This window comes from Perca fluviatilis, chromosome 2 (assembly GCF_010015445.1).
Source record: "Perca fluviatilis chromosome 2, GENO_Pfluv_1.0, whole genome shotgun sequence".
NCBI lineage: Eukaryota > Metazoa > Chordata > Actinopteri > Perciformes > Percidae > Perca > Perca fluviatilis.
In genome coordinates this window covers 10,255,375-10,269,400 of record NC_053113.1, presented here as the reverse complement: position 1 = coordinate 10,269,400, position 14,026 = coordinate 10,255,375, and the positions used below count along the sequence as shown (strand labels likewise).

Genomic DNA, 14,026 nt, shown 5'->3' with positions numbered 1-14,026 from the left:
TTCTCAAAATATTACGACTCCTCCAAATCACAGAGAACACAGATATATTTTGAATGTGCACAAAGTTTTGGACATGAGCAGAAATCTTGCTCAAACACGGTTTATTAATTCATTAAAATGAATTAATGTATCATTGAGGTTAATAATTGTCATATGCACATTTAAGGAGGTTACTTATTCAACAAAAGATGCAAAAGAGGAGGAAAGAGTAAATGATGCCTATAGGCTACATGTGTGCTGACTCAGATATAATTAGAAAAGTCGATCCACAGGAGAATACATAGATGACAGCAATACAGAATGCCTGAGAGCCTTACTGCCATATATTCCATTATGTTTTTATATTTGGATTGTAATCTATGTTTCCCTTTACATAAAGATAATTCCAGTATAAATTGATTCAGAAAAAGGTAGAAATATGTGCATACAAATTCACCAAAATGCAGGAAATGAAGAGTTCAATGCTCAAAATTTTCTGGGGGATGACCCAGACCCCCCCACATCAAGTCATTATTCCTTACAGTTGATTTATAGAATAGCTGACTTAATAACTCATGTGGTTGATTGTAGAAGTACCCCAAAATATGTTTCAAGCTTTTTAAAATTCTGTTTTTAAATTTCATATTTTTTTAGGAACAAAATCTTAAAACCGGCATAATGCAATTCTGAAATATTTAATCATCTTTACTTTATAATTACGCCTTAATGATATCGGCTAGAGTTTATCTAATTTCTACATTATCTTATATTTAAATTACACTTGCATTCATTTAATTTTTGTCTACTTGGGACTTGGGGTATTAGAACATTATATGAACACAACATCTGAATATTATCTTATAAAGAGCTGTTCCATCGTTGTTAGGAGCCGCACATGCTCATTTCTAGGTAAGGACTACTAGCCAGTCAGAAGTAGAGTTTCAGGGTGTGCCCTGACAGTACCTAGGTAAGGACTACTGGCCAGTCAGACGCAGAGTATGAGGGCGAGCCCTGACAGTACCTAGGTAAGGACTACTAGCCAGTCAGAAGGAAAGTATAATGCTCGTGTTTTCTGTTGGAGATGGTAAGTCCCTTTGGGGTGGACTTTGGGCTTTTTCACTTTGTAAACCTATAACGTGCACAAAAAATATATATAACACAATAAAGGAAAAGGAAAAGCCAAAAAGCATAATATGAGCACTTTAAGGATCTGAATACAAACTCCCTACTGACCCAGACAGATTGTGTGAGCAGCTCATAGCGACCGACAATTGGGTTTATTGTTAGCTGTAAAACTCTTATGGCTGTAGAAATTATCGTGTAAGCAGGTTTTAAACCGTCAGTTTGTGTTTTGATGGCTTATTTGAATAATAACTGTAGAAACAGTAAAGAACCTTTCTGCCTGACCTGTCCAGAGCAGGGCACATTTTTCATTTATTTATGTGTGTTTTTTTTTAGGATTCCTCCCAGGTTTCCAGACACAGGGAAAAGGTAAAACTAGATTTAAATGAAGAATTACACAGGAGAATATTTGACTAATTACTCTCTCATTGCAAAGAAACTCCTGCACACTGTCTGCATTGCAAAGATACATTTAAAAAGGTTTTAGATCTAGGTTTAATACAGAAACATTACCAGTTATTAATGTTATCGTTGCAAGTTAAACAGTATGCAGGAGTTTCTTTTAAACCTTTGACCTACTCGTCCCTCTCCTACTTACCTGTCTCATGTAATAGATGTGTAAAATATTTCTCTGTACTAATTTCTCTCTAACCTGTGTTCAGATATTGATGATATCCGGTTGTTGGGAGGATCCAGCCGCTGTTCTGGTGTGCTACAGGTGAAGCGCCAGGGAGAGTGGTCAGAAGTGGATGACCGAGAATGGGACCTGAAGTTAGCAGACGTAGTTTGCAGACATCTGGACTTTGGCTCTGTGGTTCGAGCTTCACCAAAAAGACGTTCAAACCCTTCTAGCAGAATTACATCTTCCTGTCTAGAGTCTGGATCTAGACTGAAGAAATGTTTAACTAAAAGGTCCCGGATTTTTCCTACCAGTTTGGAGATCATCTGCTCAGGTAACAACAATCACAAAAACACAAATGTGCCGTTGACGAGCAGCTTAAATAAAGCGCCACATGTCTATACAGCGGTGCAGATCGTGTTGCCTGCCTGAACTAGCTCGGAAACATCGCCCCAATTAACCCTCCTGTTGTCCTCGGGTCAAATTTGACTGATTTTCAAAAAGTTTCTATTATATCAGAAATTTGTTTTTTTTTTCAACCAAATTTTCAAAAGAAATAACGTGGATGGTTTCATACAACGCTATTCACAAGTTTTATTCAATTTCATAGCATTTGACTTTTTTTTTTTTTATAAAAGAACGTTGAAAATAGTGACAAAAATGTCGGGAATAGCTTCAAAAACGAGGGGAAATAACACACAAAAACATAAAAAGTTGCATAAAAAAACGTTGGCAAAAAGTTACAAAAACATTGGCAGAAAAGCAACAAAAGTGTTGAAAAATACGTCCAAAACGTTGAAAAAAAAGTTTTAATTTTGACCCAGAAAAAAAAAAAAAGTTGCACGGGAAGACAACACAAGTGGTAAGGAAAAATATCGACAAAAGTGGGCATCATGCGGCGATGACGGTTAATTTTAGGCACCAAAACAAAGAGTTAAGTTTACGCCCCAAAATGACTCAGTCGGACAACTCATGATTGAAATGTTTTATTATAACAGCAGAATATTGTGTTTGGCATCCAGACTCCGACCTTATCACTCTCTGCAGATTATGTTTACATGAGATATTGGGAGTGATGATAAAGTAGTTTCCCCCTGGCCGAAGCCTGCAGGTGGATGCTGGGGTGGTGGTGGGGTTTACAGAGCAGCCAGCAATACGGGAGCAGGGGCAGCAGTGCAGTTGACGAGCAGCTTACAGTTTTTCACGATAGCTATGACACTTTTTTCAATACTTTTAACAACTTTCCTAAACCCTTAACACAGTTAGCACAACATCTGTCTGTGAATGCTATACAATTAACACATTTCTTGTTGCTTTGACACAAAATGCATAAAGTTAACACAAATTTAAAATGCTTGAACTTCTTTTACACACAAGCTCCACCAAAACCAAAGCAATGGATCTTTACTGCCAAATTTACAAATGCCTTCACACTGCATGTCAGAACAGATAACAACATGTTCTAAACCTAACTTATAGGCTAAAGTCAAAGTGCACAGCTGATCATATTGTAAATTGAAACACAAATATATCCATAATATGCATTTTATACATGCATTTATTGAGAAAAAGATGATTGAAGTTATGCAAATAGATCAATCACAGCTGATTCCCTTCTAGGAAACACACTAAGGTGTTGAGGTTCTTTCAATTGCATGATCATATGGTAGTACAGTAAAGCAGCACCTATTTGAACAATGTACTGTAGATCAACACGGAAAATAACAAAAATTTAAGAGGAGCACCAGGACAATTCTGTATCTGTCTCCTTTTTTTCACAAACTTAATAAAGCTTTAGCTTTCACAAATTCTATAAAGCTACTCTGAGATGGGTCATTCATTTTTTGTATTGAATTTCTGCAGTAAAAGAAACAAATTGGTGGCCGGGTTGGATCAGTGGGTAGAGCAGGCGTACATATAGGTGGAGATTTATGCCTCGATGCAGAGGTCCAGGGTTCAAATCTGACTTGTGACAATTTTCTGCATGTCTTCCACCTCTCTCTCTCTCCCCTTTCTCACCTAGTTGTCCTGTCAAATAAAGGCGGAAAGGCCCAAATTTTTTTACTAAACCCAACAAAAAAAAAAAAATATAGAGAGGGTTCAACAGAAACTGCAGTGCAAAACACAATATATGATCAAAACAATCACTTTTGTCTGTTGTATAAGGGCAGGCCTGAGTGACACATAAAATAATGCAGTTTCTGTAATTCCATGGGATGTTAGTGTTTTGTATGACATTGTGCTATGATTGACTAAATGTTCCTGTTGGGAGAGAATATGTGTTACTGTTTTGGAAGAATTATTTAAACTTAAATTAGGGTTTTATTTCAGAATCAAATCCTGCCTCTCGTTCAAATCTAGACAGAGGCTGGTCAATGCCACTTTTATGTCTGTACTTGACTATGGTGATGTTTTATACATGCATGCTTCCTCTAAAGGTTTACATGCACTGGACACTGTACACCATGGAGCCTTGAGGTTCATCACTAGTATGAAAGCCCTCACTCACCACTGTGATCTATATCACAGTGGTATATTCTGGTTGACTCTGAGGGATTTGCTGTTTCAGTTGTTTTATGTTCTTAGTGTTTTTGTGTATTTTGTATTGGCATGTATGTGTGGTTGTACTGCTGCCTGCCTTGGCCAGGACACTCTTGAAAAATAGATTTTTAATCTCAACGAGTTTCTTCCTGGTTAAATAAAGGTTAAATAAAAAAATAAATAAAAATTTGATGTTTGCCTGAACTATCTCGGAAATGTTGCCCCAATTAAGGAAAAGGATCATGGTTTGGATTAAAACACTCCCAAGGAACACGCATTACCTGTGTGAAAGTCTTGTTTTCCCATTAGTGCGATCTCCGCTTCCCAACATCAAAGCGCGGTTTTATACAGGTAAAGGTGCTCTAAGCCAGTGGTTCCCAATCAGGGGGCGCAAAGATCACGGCGCAAGTCTTTATCTGGTTTGAGGTTGAGGTAAAAAAAAAAATGTGCACATGTTAAATAAATTATGATAATACACTACAATATATAAAGTATACAAAAGTCTGAATGAAAACTATATATTTTTGTTCTCGCTTGAAATTGTAGTGCTTAGTATGCCAAACCTCTGGGACCTCTTAACCTGTGGCCCTTGCTGTCATCAGGTCAGCTGCTAGCTGCTAGCTGCTATCATCCTCGTTTTTTCTGCCGCCACGGCAATACTATTTTATGAATGAAACATGGCGGAGAAACGTGAAAGTGCTGATAACTCCTCTGTATCAAAAAAGAAAGTAAGGCTTTATCTCGAGAGTTACCTCAACTTCGGTTTCGGGGTGGGGGGCTCAGCTTTTCTTAGACATGAGTAGGGGGGACGCCAAGGAAAAAAGGTTGGGAACCACTGCTCTAAGCGATTTCACGCATTTTTTAGGCTACACATATTTTTGTCACAAGTAAACAGCAAACAAGGAGTTGGTTGAGTCATGAACGCATATTGTGGAAGTATCCTACGTGCTAACACTGCTGGGGTGATGACTCAACCAACTCCTTATCGGTTATTGGCTGGAACACTGGTTATGTTTCGTGGTGCAGGTTGGCACAGTTTGTTTTTGTCACTGTTTATGGAACCTGGGCTGTCTTCAGAGACCACTTTTTTTTACAGTGTGTTCAGGGGACAGGCAGCTAGCAGATAGTGAGGAGATGTTTGCTGTATGTGACAAACAATGTTGTAGCCTAAAAAACGCGTGACATCGCTTAGAGAACCTTTGATTTTGAGCATACAGTGAAAAAAACGTGGAATATATAGAAAATAACAGTGCCTAACGTTTTGTAGCTATATATACGAATACTTCTGGTTTGGCAACATAAGGCTCTAATCAGACAGAGAGCACTTGGGCGGCTTTTTGTAATTGTTTTCAATGAGAGTGGCGTGTTTTGCTCGCTGCTTTTATGTTGCTGAGTGCCTCATATTTTTCTGCTCTACATGCCGTCCATTTTTGCAGGAGTTCCCTGAACGCCTTGAGTTAAAAAAACTTCAACTCAGAGTGCCCACCGTCTAATTGCTGTTTGTCTTCATTGTATTGTAATGTGTCAGTGTTGTTTTGCCAATGCAATATACTTTTATACACTTTAATTCTCTGTTTGCATGTTTTTCTGTCTTTCTCTGTCTGTCTCTCTCTCTTCTCCAGACTCTGTCAGGCTGGTGAATGGGACTAGTCTGTGTTCAGGCAGACTGGAGGTGAAGTCTAACCAGTCTACCCAGACGTGGTCCTCAGTGTGTGAAGATGACTTTGACCTCCTGGATGCAGAGGTGGTCTGCAGGGAGCTGGGCTGTGGGGCTCCTTCAGTCCTCTATGGAGACATGGAGGCTCCAGTGTGGACCAAAGAGTTCCAGTGTAGAGGCCATGAGTCTGCTCTGCTAGACTGTGAGAGCTCAGATAGACACACCTGCTCTTCTGGCAAAGCTGCTGGACTCACCTGCTCAGGTAGAGTAGAGGAGCTGTAGCTTTGATTTGAGTTTTTATTTTGATAAATGTGGCATGACCTATTTTTACCAATTACTCTTGTCTCTTCAGAGTCCGATAATTTCCAGTTGGTGAGAGGATCCAGTTGCTGTGCCGGTGAACTGGAGATAAAGAAAGAAGGAAAGTGGAGTAAAGTGGATGTTAAAGATTCTGCCTGGAATCTAAAGGCAGCAGATGTAGTGTGTAGACAACTTGACTGCGGCTCTGCTATTTCAACAGGGTGGAAAGAGATGGAATTCAACACAGAAATATGGTGGATTAGCTTAACTTGTATTCAATCCAAGTCTGCAGTTAGGGAGTGTATATCAACAAAGTCTTACCCTTCCCATTCCAACCTGGAGATCATCTGCTCAGGTAACACCACACCAGCCAACACTTATAACTGTAATCTCAGTCTTTTCACTTGAATTTACATTTCACAGATGCTTTTGTTCAAAGCACGTCCAAACGAGGTATCATCCAAGTTAAAGTAGATCCAGGAGATGTCATCAAGAATAAGAGCTTAGTTTTACATTCCATCTGACAGTGCCACATGGCCGCATTGAGGAAGTTATCTTATTCAGCCAGCAAAGGAGAACTACGGCTGTATGTACCAGAGTAAGAATTAAGTCAGCTGAATCAGTTTTGGCTGTTCAATACGAATATGAAAGCGCTGTGTTTTACAGCGTGGCATCATGACTTCGCGTAAACATACACGGCATTTTCCTGAAGCCAAATGCATGTTATCTGTAGGCATTTTTCAGCCATCCGCGTGTATTTCTACGCTGTATACAGCGGATGTAAAGTTTTATCGCGAGAACGTGCCGTGCTATCGCGAGAACAACATCAAGTGTGTAAAAAAAAGTTGGGTTTAGGAAAAGGGTAAGGCTTTGGTAACACAAATAAACGAACAAACAATGACAAAAACACGATGGTGACCAATGTCACACGCATGTGGTGTGTGGTGTCTTGATAACACGCAAATAGTACCATACAAATTGGCGTGTCATACATACGCCATTTCATGAGATCAGTGTGGTGTTTTATGACCCACCCATCTACCCCGACCTTTTCCATAAGCAGTCCACAGCACTTTGATACAGCAGCAACCATACAGCAGCAGTGTGTTACCTACAGCTGTATGGTTCATGAGCGGCCTGATACGTTTTATGTTTTTCATGTTTTGGTCGGGCGACATAAGGCCCCGATCAGACAGAGCACGTTTTATCAGCCTTGGGCAGCTTTTTCAAGAAAAGTGAAGCGTTGTGCCTCATATTTTTCTGCTCTATGCGACTTGCATTTTTGCAGAAGTGCCCTGAACGCTTTGGGTTGAGAAAACTTCAACCCAGAGAGCAAATGGGTCCAAAGCCAGAGATTTGGTGGTTGCCTAGCAAGAATAACAAAAACACAGACCTGGCAGAGCTATTGTATTGTAAGGTGTTAGTGTTATTTTGGAATGCCATACTTTTATACACTTTACTTCTTTGTCTGCATGTTTTTCTGTCTTTCTTTCTCTTTCTCTGTCTCTCTCTCTTCTCTAGACTCTGTCAGGCTGGTGAATAGGACTAGTTTGTGTTCAGGCAGACTGGAGGTGAAGACTAACCAGTCTACCCAGTCGTGGTCCTCAGTGTGTGAAGATGTATTTGACCTGCAGGATACAGAGGTGGTCTGCAGGGAGCTTGGCTGTGGGGGTCCTTCAGTCCTCGAGGGGGCGCTCTATGGAGACATGGAGTCTCCAGTGTGGACCAAAGAGTTCCAGTGTAGAGGCCATGAGTCTGCTATGGTGGACTGTGACAGCTCAGATAGAAACACCTGCTCTTCTGGCAAAGCTGTTGGACTCACCTGCTCAGGTAGAAGAAGAGCTGTAGCTTTGATTAGAGTTTCTATTTAGATAAATCAGAAATGATCTATTTTTACCAATTACTCATGTCTGCCCAGATCCCGATAATTTCCAGTTAGCAAGAGGATCCAGTCGCTGTGCCGGTGGACTGGAGATGAAGAAAGATGGAGAGTGGAGTAAAGTGGATGTTGATGATCATTCAGCCTGGAATCTTAAGGCAGCAGATGTAGTGTGTAGACATCTTGACTGCGGCTCTGCTGTTTCAACAGGGTGGAAAGAGATGGATTTCAATACAGAAATATGGAGGATTAGCTCAACTTGTCTTCAATCCAAGTCTGCAGTTAGGGAGTGTATATTAACAAAGTCTTACACTTCCAGTTTCAACCTGGAGATCATCTGCGCAGGTAACACCACACCAGCCAACACTTCAGCTATAACTGTAATCTCAGTCTTTTCACTTAAATTTACATTTTACAGATGCTTTTGTTCAAAGCACATCCAAACGATGTAACATCCAAGGTACTGTAGATCCAGGAGAAGTCATCAAGAATAAGAGCTTAGTTTTACATTCCATCTGACAGTGCCACATGGTTGCAGATGCAAGCAGCAATGCATAGGTTTATGGGAAATGAAAAGGCAGCCTTGAGTAAGTTATCTTATTTAGCCAGCAATGAAGAACTACACCTGGATGTACCAGACTCAGAATTAAGTCAGCTGAATCAGATTTGGCTGTTCAATACGAATATGAAAGAGCTGTGTTTTATGTCCCACCTATCCACCCCGACCTTTTCCCTAAGCAGTCCACAGCGCTTTGATACAGCAGCAGTGTATGTGTTACCTACAGCTGTATGGTTCATGAGCGGCCTGATACGTTGGACATTTTATGTTCTGGTTGGGCGACACAAGGCCCCAATTAGCCAGAGCACGTTTTATCAGCCTTGGGCTTCAGCTCTACGCACCTTGCATTTTTGCAGGAGTGCCTTGAACACCTTGAGTTGAAAAAAACTTTGAAGAAAAAGTTCCCAAAGCCGGAGATTTGGTGGTTGCAACGTGGCATCATGACTTTGTGTCAACATACACGCCCTTTTCCTAAACTCCTTACTTTTACGTTACTTTTAAAAGCAGGCGTCTCTGGCAGAGACTGAAGTTAATTATACAAGACGTTATTGTATATATAAATAATATGTAATATGGTTTATCAGTGAAGTGTCTTAACTACACTGCAGACTGGATTTTCTACTCACAGTGTGACGGCTGATTCATTATGAACGAGTCCAGCGCGGGTTAAATGCACATCGGCAGGTCATCGGCGTCGGTGTTAGTGTATGTAATGTCTGTAACGACTTGTACCAGTTACGCGGCCACGGTGGTCCATGCATTGTCGTAGACACATGCAGCCTCTTTTCTGGAAATCCTTGCATGTCAAGTCCACAGCGGTCCGCTGCGTGTATGTATGAGGCCATCTCCACCGCATCCATCTGTGAGGTTGTCAGCTTTGTGTCTGCCTGGCTCAGAGTGCCATCCAGCAAAAAGCCACAAAGCTTAAAATGCTCTCAAAAGTTAGCTTTGGCTATGCTACCAGCCTCCATCATGTCCCATGTGGAGCTTGTGAATGCGCAGCTGAGAAGGCAGCACTGCTGTCAAATCTGTCCCTGGGAAAAGTAACTCCAAATTGAAAAAGGAACTCCGTTTCATGACCAAATGTTCAGTAGTAGAGTTACACTACTTTTTACACGAAAAAAGTAGTTACATTTTTGAAGTGTGTAAAAGACTGACATGACACCGGGTCATTACCATGAACAAATCTTTATGAATGATTGACTGTGATTAGGTGTCATTCGGTAAAATATGACTTTTCTGCTGCACTGGACAGTTTTGAATTACGTCTATGCACTGAGCTCCTCTCTCCTCCTCTCTTTCCATCTGTGTGCATTCATGTCCCATTAATGCATGGTACTAACTAAGCTTCTTGCCTGGAGCCCTTGTGCTGTCTCGCCTCGCAGATTTCCTTGGATTGTGGTGGCACCCGGACCATGTTTGCAGCTTCTGCCGTGGTCCTGCTTGACGGCCTGCTATGCCCTGCAATACTACTGCTATCATTATTAGTTCTAGTTCTAATACCTTTACTGTTACTGTAATTGCCACTCTTTTTTGTGCTACTCCACTATACCCACTGATATAATTATTATGAGTGATATTTCTAAATCTCTTTCTCTCTAACCGGTCGAGGCAGATGGCCGCCCACCAAGAGACAGGTTCTGTCTGAGGTTCCTGGCTGTTAAAAGGAAGTCTTTCATACCAAATGCTTGTTCTTGTAGGAATTGTTGGGTCTGTCATAATTGACCTGATGACAATTCATGTTCATGATGGTGTCATGTCACTCTTATGCACACCCTTCAAATAAAGTGTTACCAAATGTATTTATAAAAATGACTTCATTTACTTTATGAATTATTCTGGTGTCTCTGTTCAGAGCCTGATGTCAGGTTGTCAGGAGGAGCCAGTACCTGTGTTGGTACACCAGAGATGAAACACCAGGGACAGTGGAGACCATTGATTGAACGGGATTCTGAATGGGTCCAGAAGTTATCATCTGCAGTGTGTAAACGGATGGACTGTGGTTCTGCTGTTTCCACAAACATCAGCAGCAGCTCTTCAGAAACACCTGTGTGGGAGATCATTCATTCTTGTGTTCAGTCTGATTGGCTAGTACGGGAGTGTTTATCGTTAACAAGTTCCTTGACCATCCCCATCAACCTGGAGGTGGTCTGCTCAGGTAACCCTAAACAGTGACTGTCACATTCTTAACCTTCACTTTCTTTTGCTAATAATCAAATCCTGTCATCTTATCTGGTCAGCACAGTCAGGATGGTGTAGATGATATATGGTCGCTGCGATCTATCTGGTCATTCATACTGGTTGCAGTCAAAGCAGTTAAAAAGGAAATATTGCCTTAGTTTCAAGATGCTGTTTACTCCAATTCCTACCCTATTATCTACAGTATGTTATGTAACTTCCAAAATAGTAACAGAACATTTTTGCCACTTTTCTTGTAACAGGAGATGTTTTGTCCTGGTTTAAGAAGACAGTTGGCGAACAATTAGATATAAAACAGGCTTTATAGCATGGTTCTTTTCTTCGGCAACTTTCATGTTTTTCCTCAAATGATTTACAGAGTTTGAGGCTTTCTTTTATCAAATGGCTTTAAAAAGGACTCCTGCGCCCCCTACCCAGATTAGAGCTGAGCCCCTAATGTTACAATGTCCGCACCTGGATGAAACACATTTGACTTTGCTCAGTGTTTATCACTTTAACAAAACAAATAAAGATGATCATGGTAGAATTTTATATTCTTGATATGTGGTCTACACTTTTCATCCACTGTGTCCACAGATTTGCTGGCTCAGCCAAACATCTCCTTCTCTACCCACATTGACGGGGTTTCTGAGGCCACGCAGCAGGGGTTGCAAGTGCTCATGGGCTCCAACTTCACTATCAGCTGCTCCATCCTGCCACAGTACCCAGGAGGCTCCTTCCAGCTCATCTTCAACACCTCCGACCCAGAACAGAAGACATACACCCTGCCAGCTGTCAATCACACGGCCCACTTCCTGTTCTCTGCTGCAGATCCCACCCACCGAGGGGAGTATCGCTGTGTTTATCACCTCTACGTTTTCTCCCATAACTTTTCTTCTGAGAGCCAGCCACTCCATCTCACTCTCGCAGGTAACTTTATTGAGAACCTAAATTAATCAGGGAAATGTGACACTCACAACGCATGCATGGTTGAAAGTATTATTTGTCTAGATCAGATAAAAAGTAATGAGGTGCCAACTGTTTCCATCTATGAAAACATACAATGTCTTCATGTTTCCTGCTGCTGTTCAGAATAATCTCATGAATGAATGAATGAATGAATGGATAAAAGCCATGCAAACTGGGACTATGTATAAAGTTCATATGAAGTACGATTTCAGTTGCTGATATCTGTTTAACTGCATTTTAAATTTGCATTAATTTGTTTTATCAAACTAGATTGTGTTTATTTAAGAACCTGACAATGTGAAGCAGCCGGGTTATACAACTATTTGACTGTATGAAAACACATTTAGCGTTTATGAGAGTCCATCCAGAATGATTGTAAATATGTTTCAGCCTCTGGAACACATCTGGTCATCGGACTCGTTGTCCTGGTGGTGCTGCTGGTGCTCGTGTCCGGTGCTGCCCTGTTTTGCTACTCCAAGGTACTATACACATACACATACACACACACACTATACACTTCTATGTATCAGACTCACGGACATTTCAAAGCCTTCCAGTGGCTCATCTCTCTCTTTCCTGGTAGGCTTTTAATAAAAAAAAAAACATCTTCAGAAAATGCTGTTTTTCACTCTCATGAAAGCAAACTGTAACATCAATAGAAAAAATAAGTGAATAAAAACTGCATTTCTGTAAAAATAAAAATAAATAAAAAATCGCCAGCATTCTGCTGTGACGAGTTTCTTCTGTAACTTCAGTCATCTCGGCCACAAATTCCTCTTGTTCCTTCCCAAGCAGCTCTCCTAAATGTCGTATTAGCCGGCACAGAGTTTGACAGAGAGACTGAATAAGTAACCGATATAAGAACGAGGTAACATTTTATCTGGCCTCCATGCTGCTTTGTACTGTTCACTAATCCTGTGTTCTTTTGGAGAACAAATAGGTATCTAAGACATTTCCTGTCGTGTTTCTCTAGGCCAGCAGAGGGCAGACACCAAGACGAGAGGACAACATGGAGGTGTATTACCTCTGTGGTGCTGATGACTTGCTGGGTGAAGAGGCAGGAGGAGCGCAGGGCTCAGAGTAGGATCGCACAGCCAGATGGACGGCTCTGCTCTCAAACAGCCAAATCAGAGCAGTTCAGGTGTGGGATAATATCAGGCATAGCTTTCCTAGAGAAGACCCAGACAGACAAACAACTACAATGGCAAACTTTTAAACCATTGTACAGGGTGGAACAATTAAATAATATGATTGTACATTTATGCTTTTATTATTACTGAGATTTTTTTCTGCATAGAGAAATATTTGGCTCCCCACCAAAGAGGTTTTAGCCAGCATCTAAAGGAAACTCACCAGCACTAATACATCTTTGACTTCCAGCTGTCAACTCCCCTCCCCTCTCTCTCTCTGATATAGAGGCATCAGCATTACATTTAAACGGTCTTATAAGCGGTTGAAAGTTCCTTGTAGTCAATCAACATTTATTTGCATAGCACTTTACAGCAATCTCCTGGTATCCAAAGTGCCACAGAAAAAGACGAAGAATAAAACACAACATACAATAAAAAGAACATAGACAAACATAGAATTGGAAAATCAGATAAAGTTGCATTTAAACAGGAGGAAGAGAGGTCAAATGTCACTGTGCTACTATATATTAAAAGCCGTTCTAAATAAATATGTTTTGAGTTTGGCTTTAAAAAGAGCTACGTCTTTGATAGTGCTAATGTTTATTTAATTTTATTTAACCAGGTAGGCCGTTGAGAACAGGTTCTCATTTGCAACAGCAACCTGGCCAAGAAAAGCATAAGCGTGCAAGACAACATACAGTTTCACATTCAATACAAGAATACAGAATACAAAGGGTTACATAAAGTACAGTACAGGCAATTCAAAATTGGTGCAAAGTGAGGTGTAAGTAAGTCGATGGATATGCAAAAGTGATATGGTAATAACATAATATACGTGAATAGACAGTCTATAAAACTGTTGAGATGTAGTAAAGAGTCAAACAAAAAAACTCTTTGACAAATTGTGGTCTAGTTAGTGATGAATTTCAGTTATAACGCAATATATATGAGTAGACCGTCTATTTAACGCACTGGACACTGTCAGAGAAATAGTTTTTGAACCACGTGAGGCATTTATGAGAGAAACCAATGTCAGGAGGTAACTTAACCAAATGCTTGGGGCAGCAACTGCAGAAGCCCGATCACCCCCCAG

At 40.6% G+C, this 14,026-nt stretch overlaps 1 protein-coding gene across 1 annotated transcript in view; it reads left to right on the top strand.

Annotated features, from left to right (window-relative positions):
- The window catches only part of LOC120551206 (deleted in malignant brain tumors 1 protein-like), an 85,048-nt gene extending 73,258 nt beyond the window's left edge, over nucleotides 1-11,790 (top strand). Inside the window, exon 7 of the mRNA XM_039788453.1 lies at nucleotides 11,432-11,790. Within this exon, the coding sequence (XP_039644387.1) occupies nucleotides 11,432-11,790 (359 nt within the window). The remainder of the gene's footprint in view (nucleotides 1-11,431) is intronic.
- The last annotated feature ends 2,236 nt before the right edge of the window (nucleotides 11,791-14,026 follow it).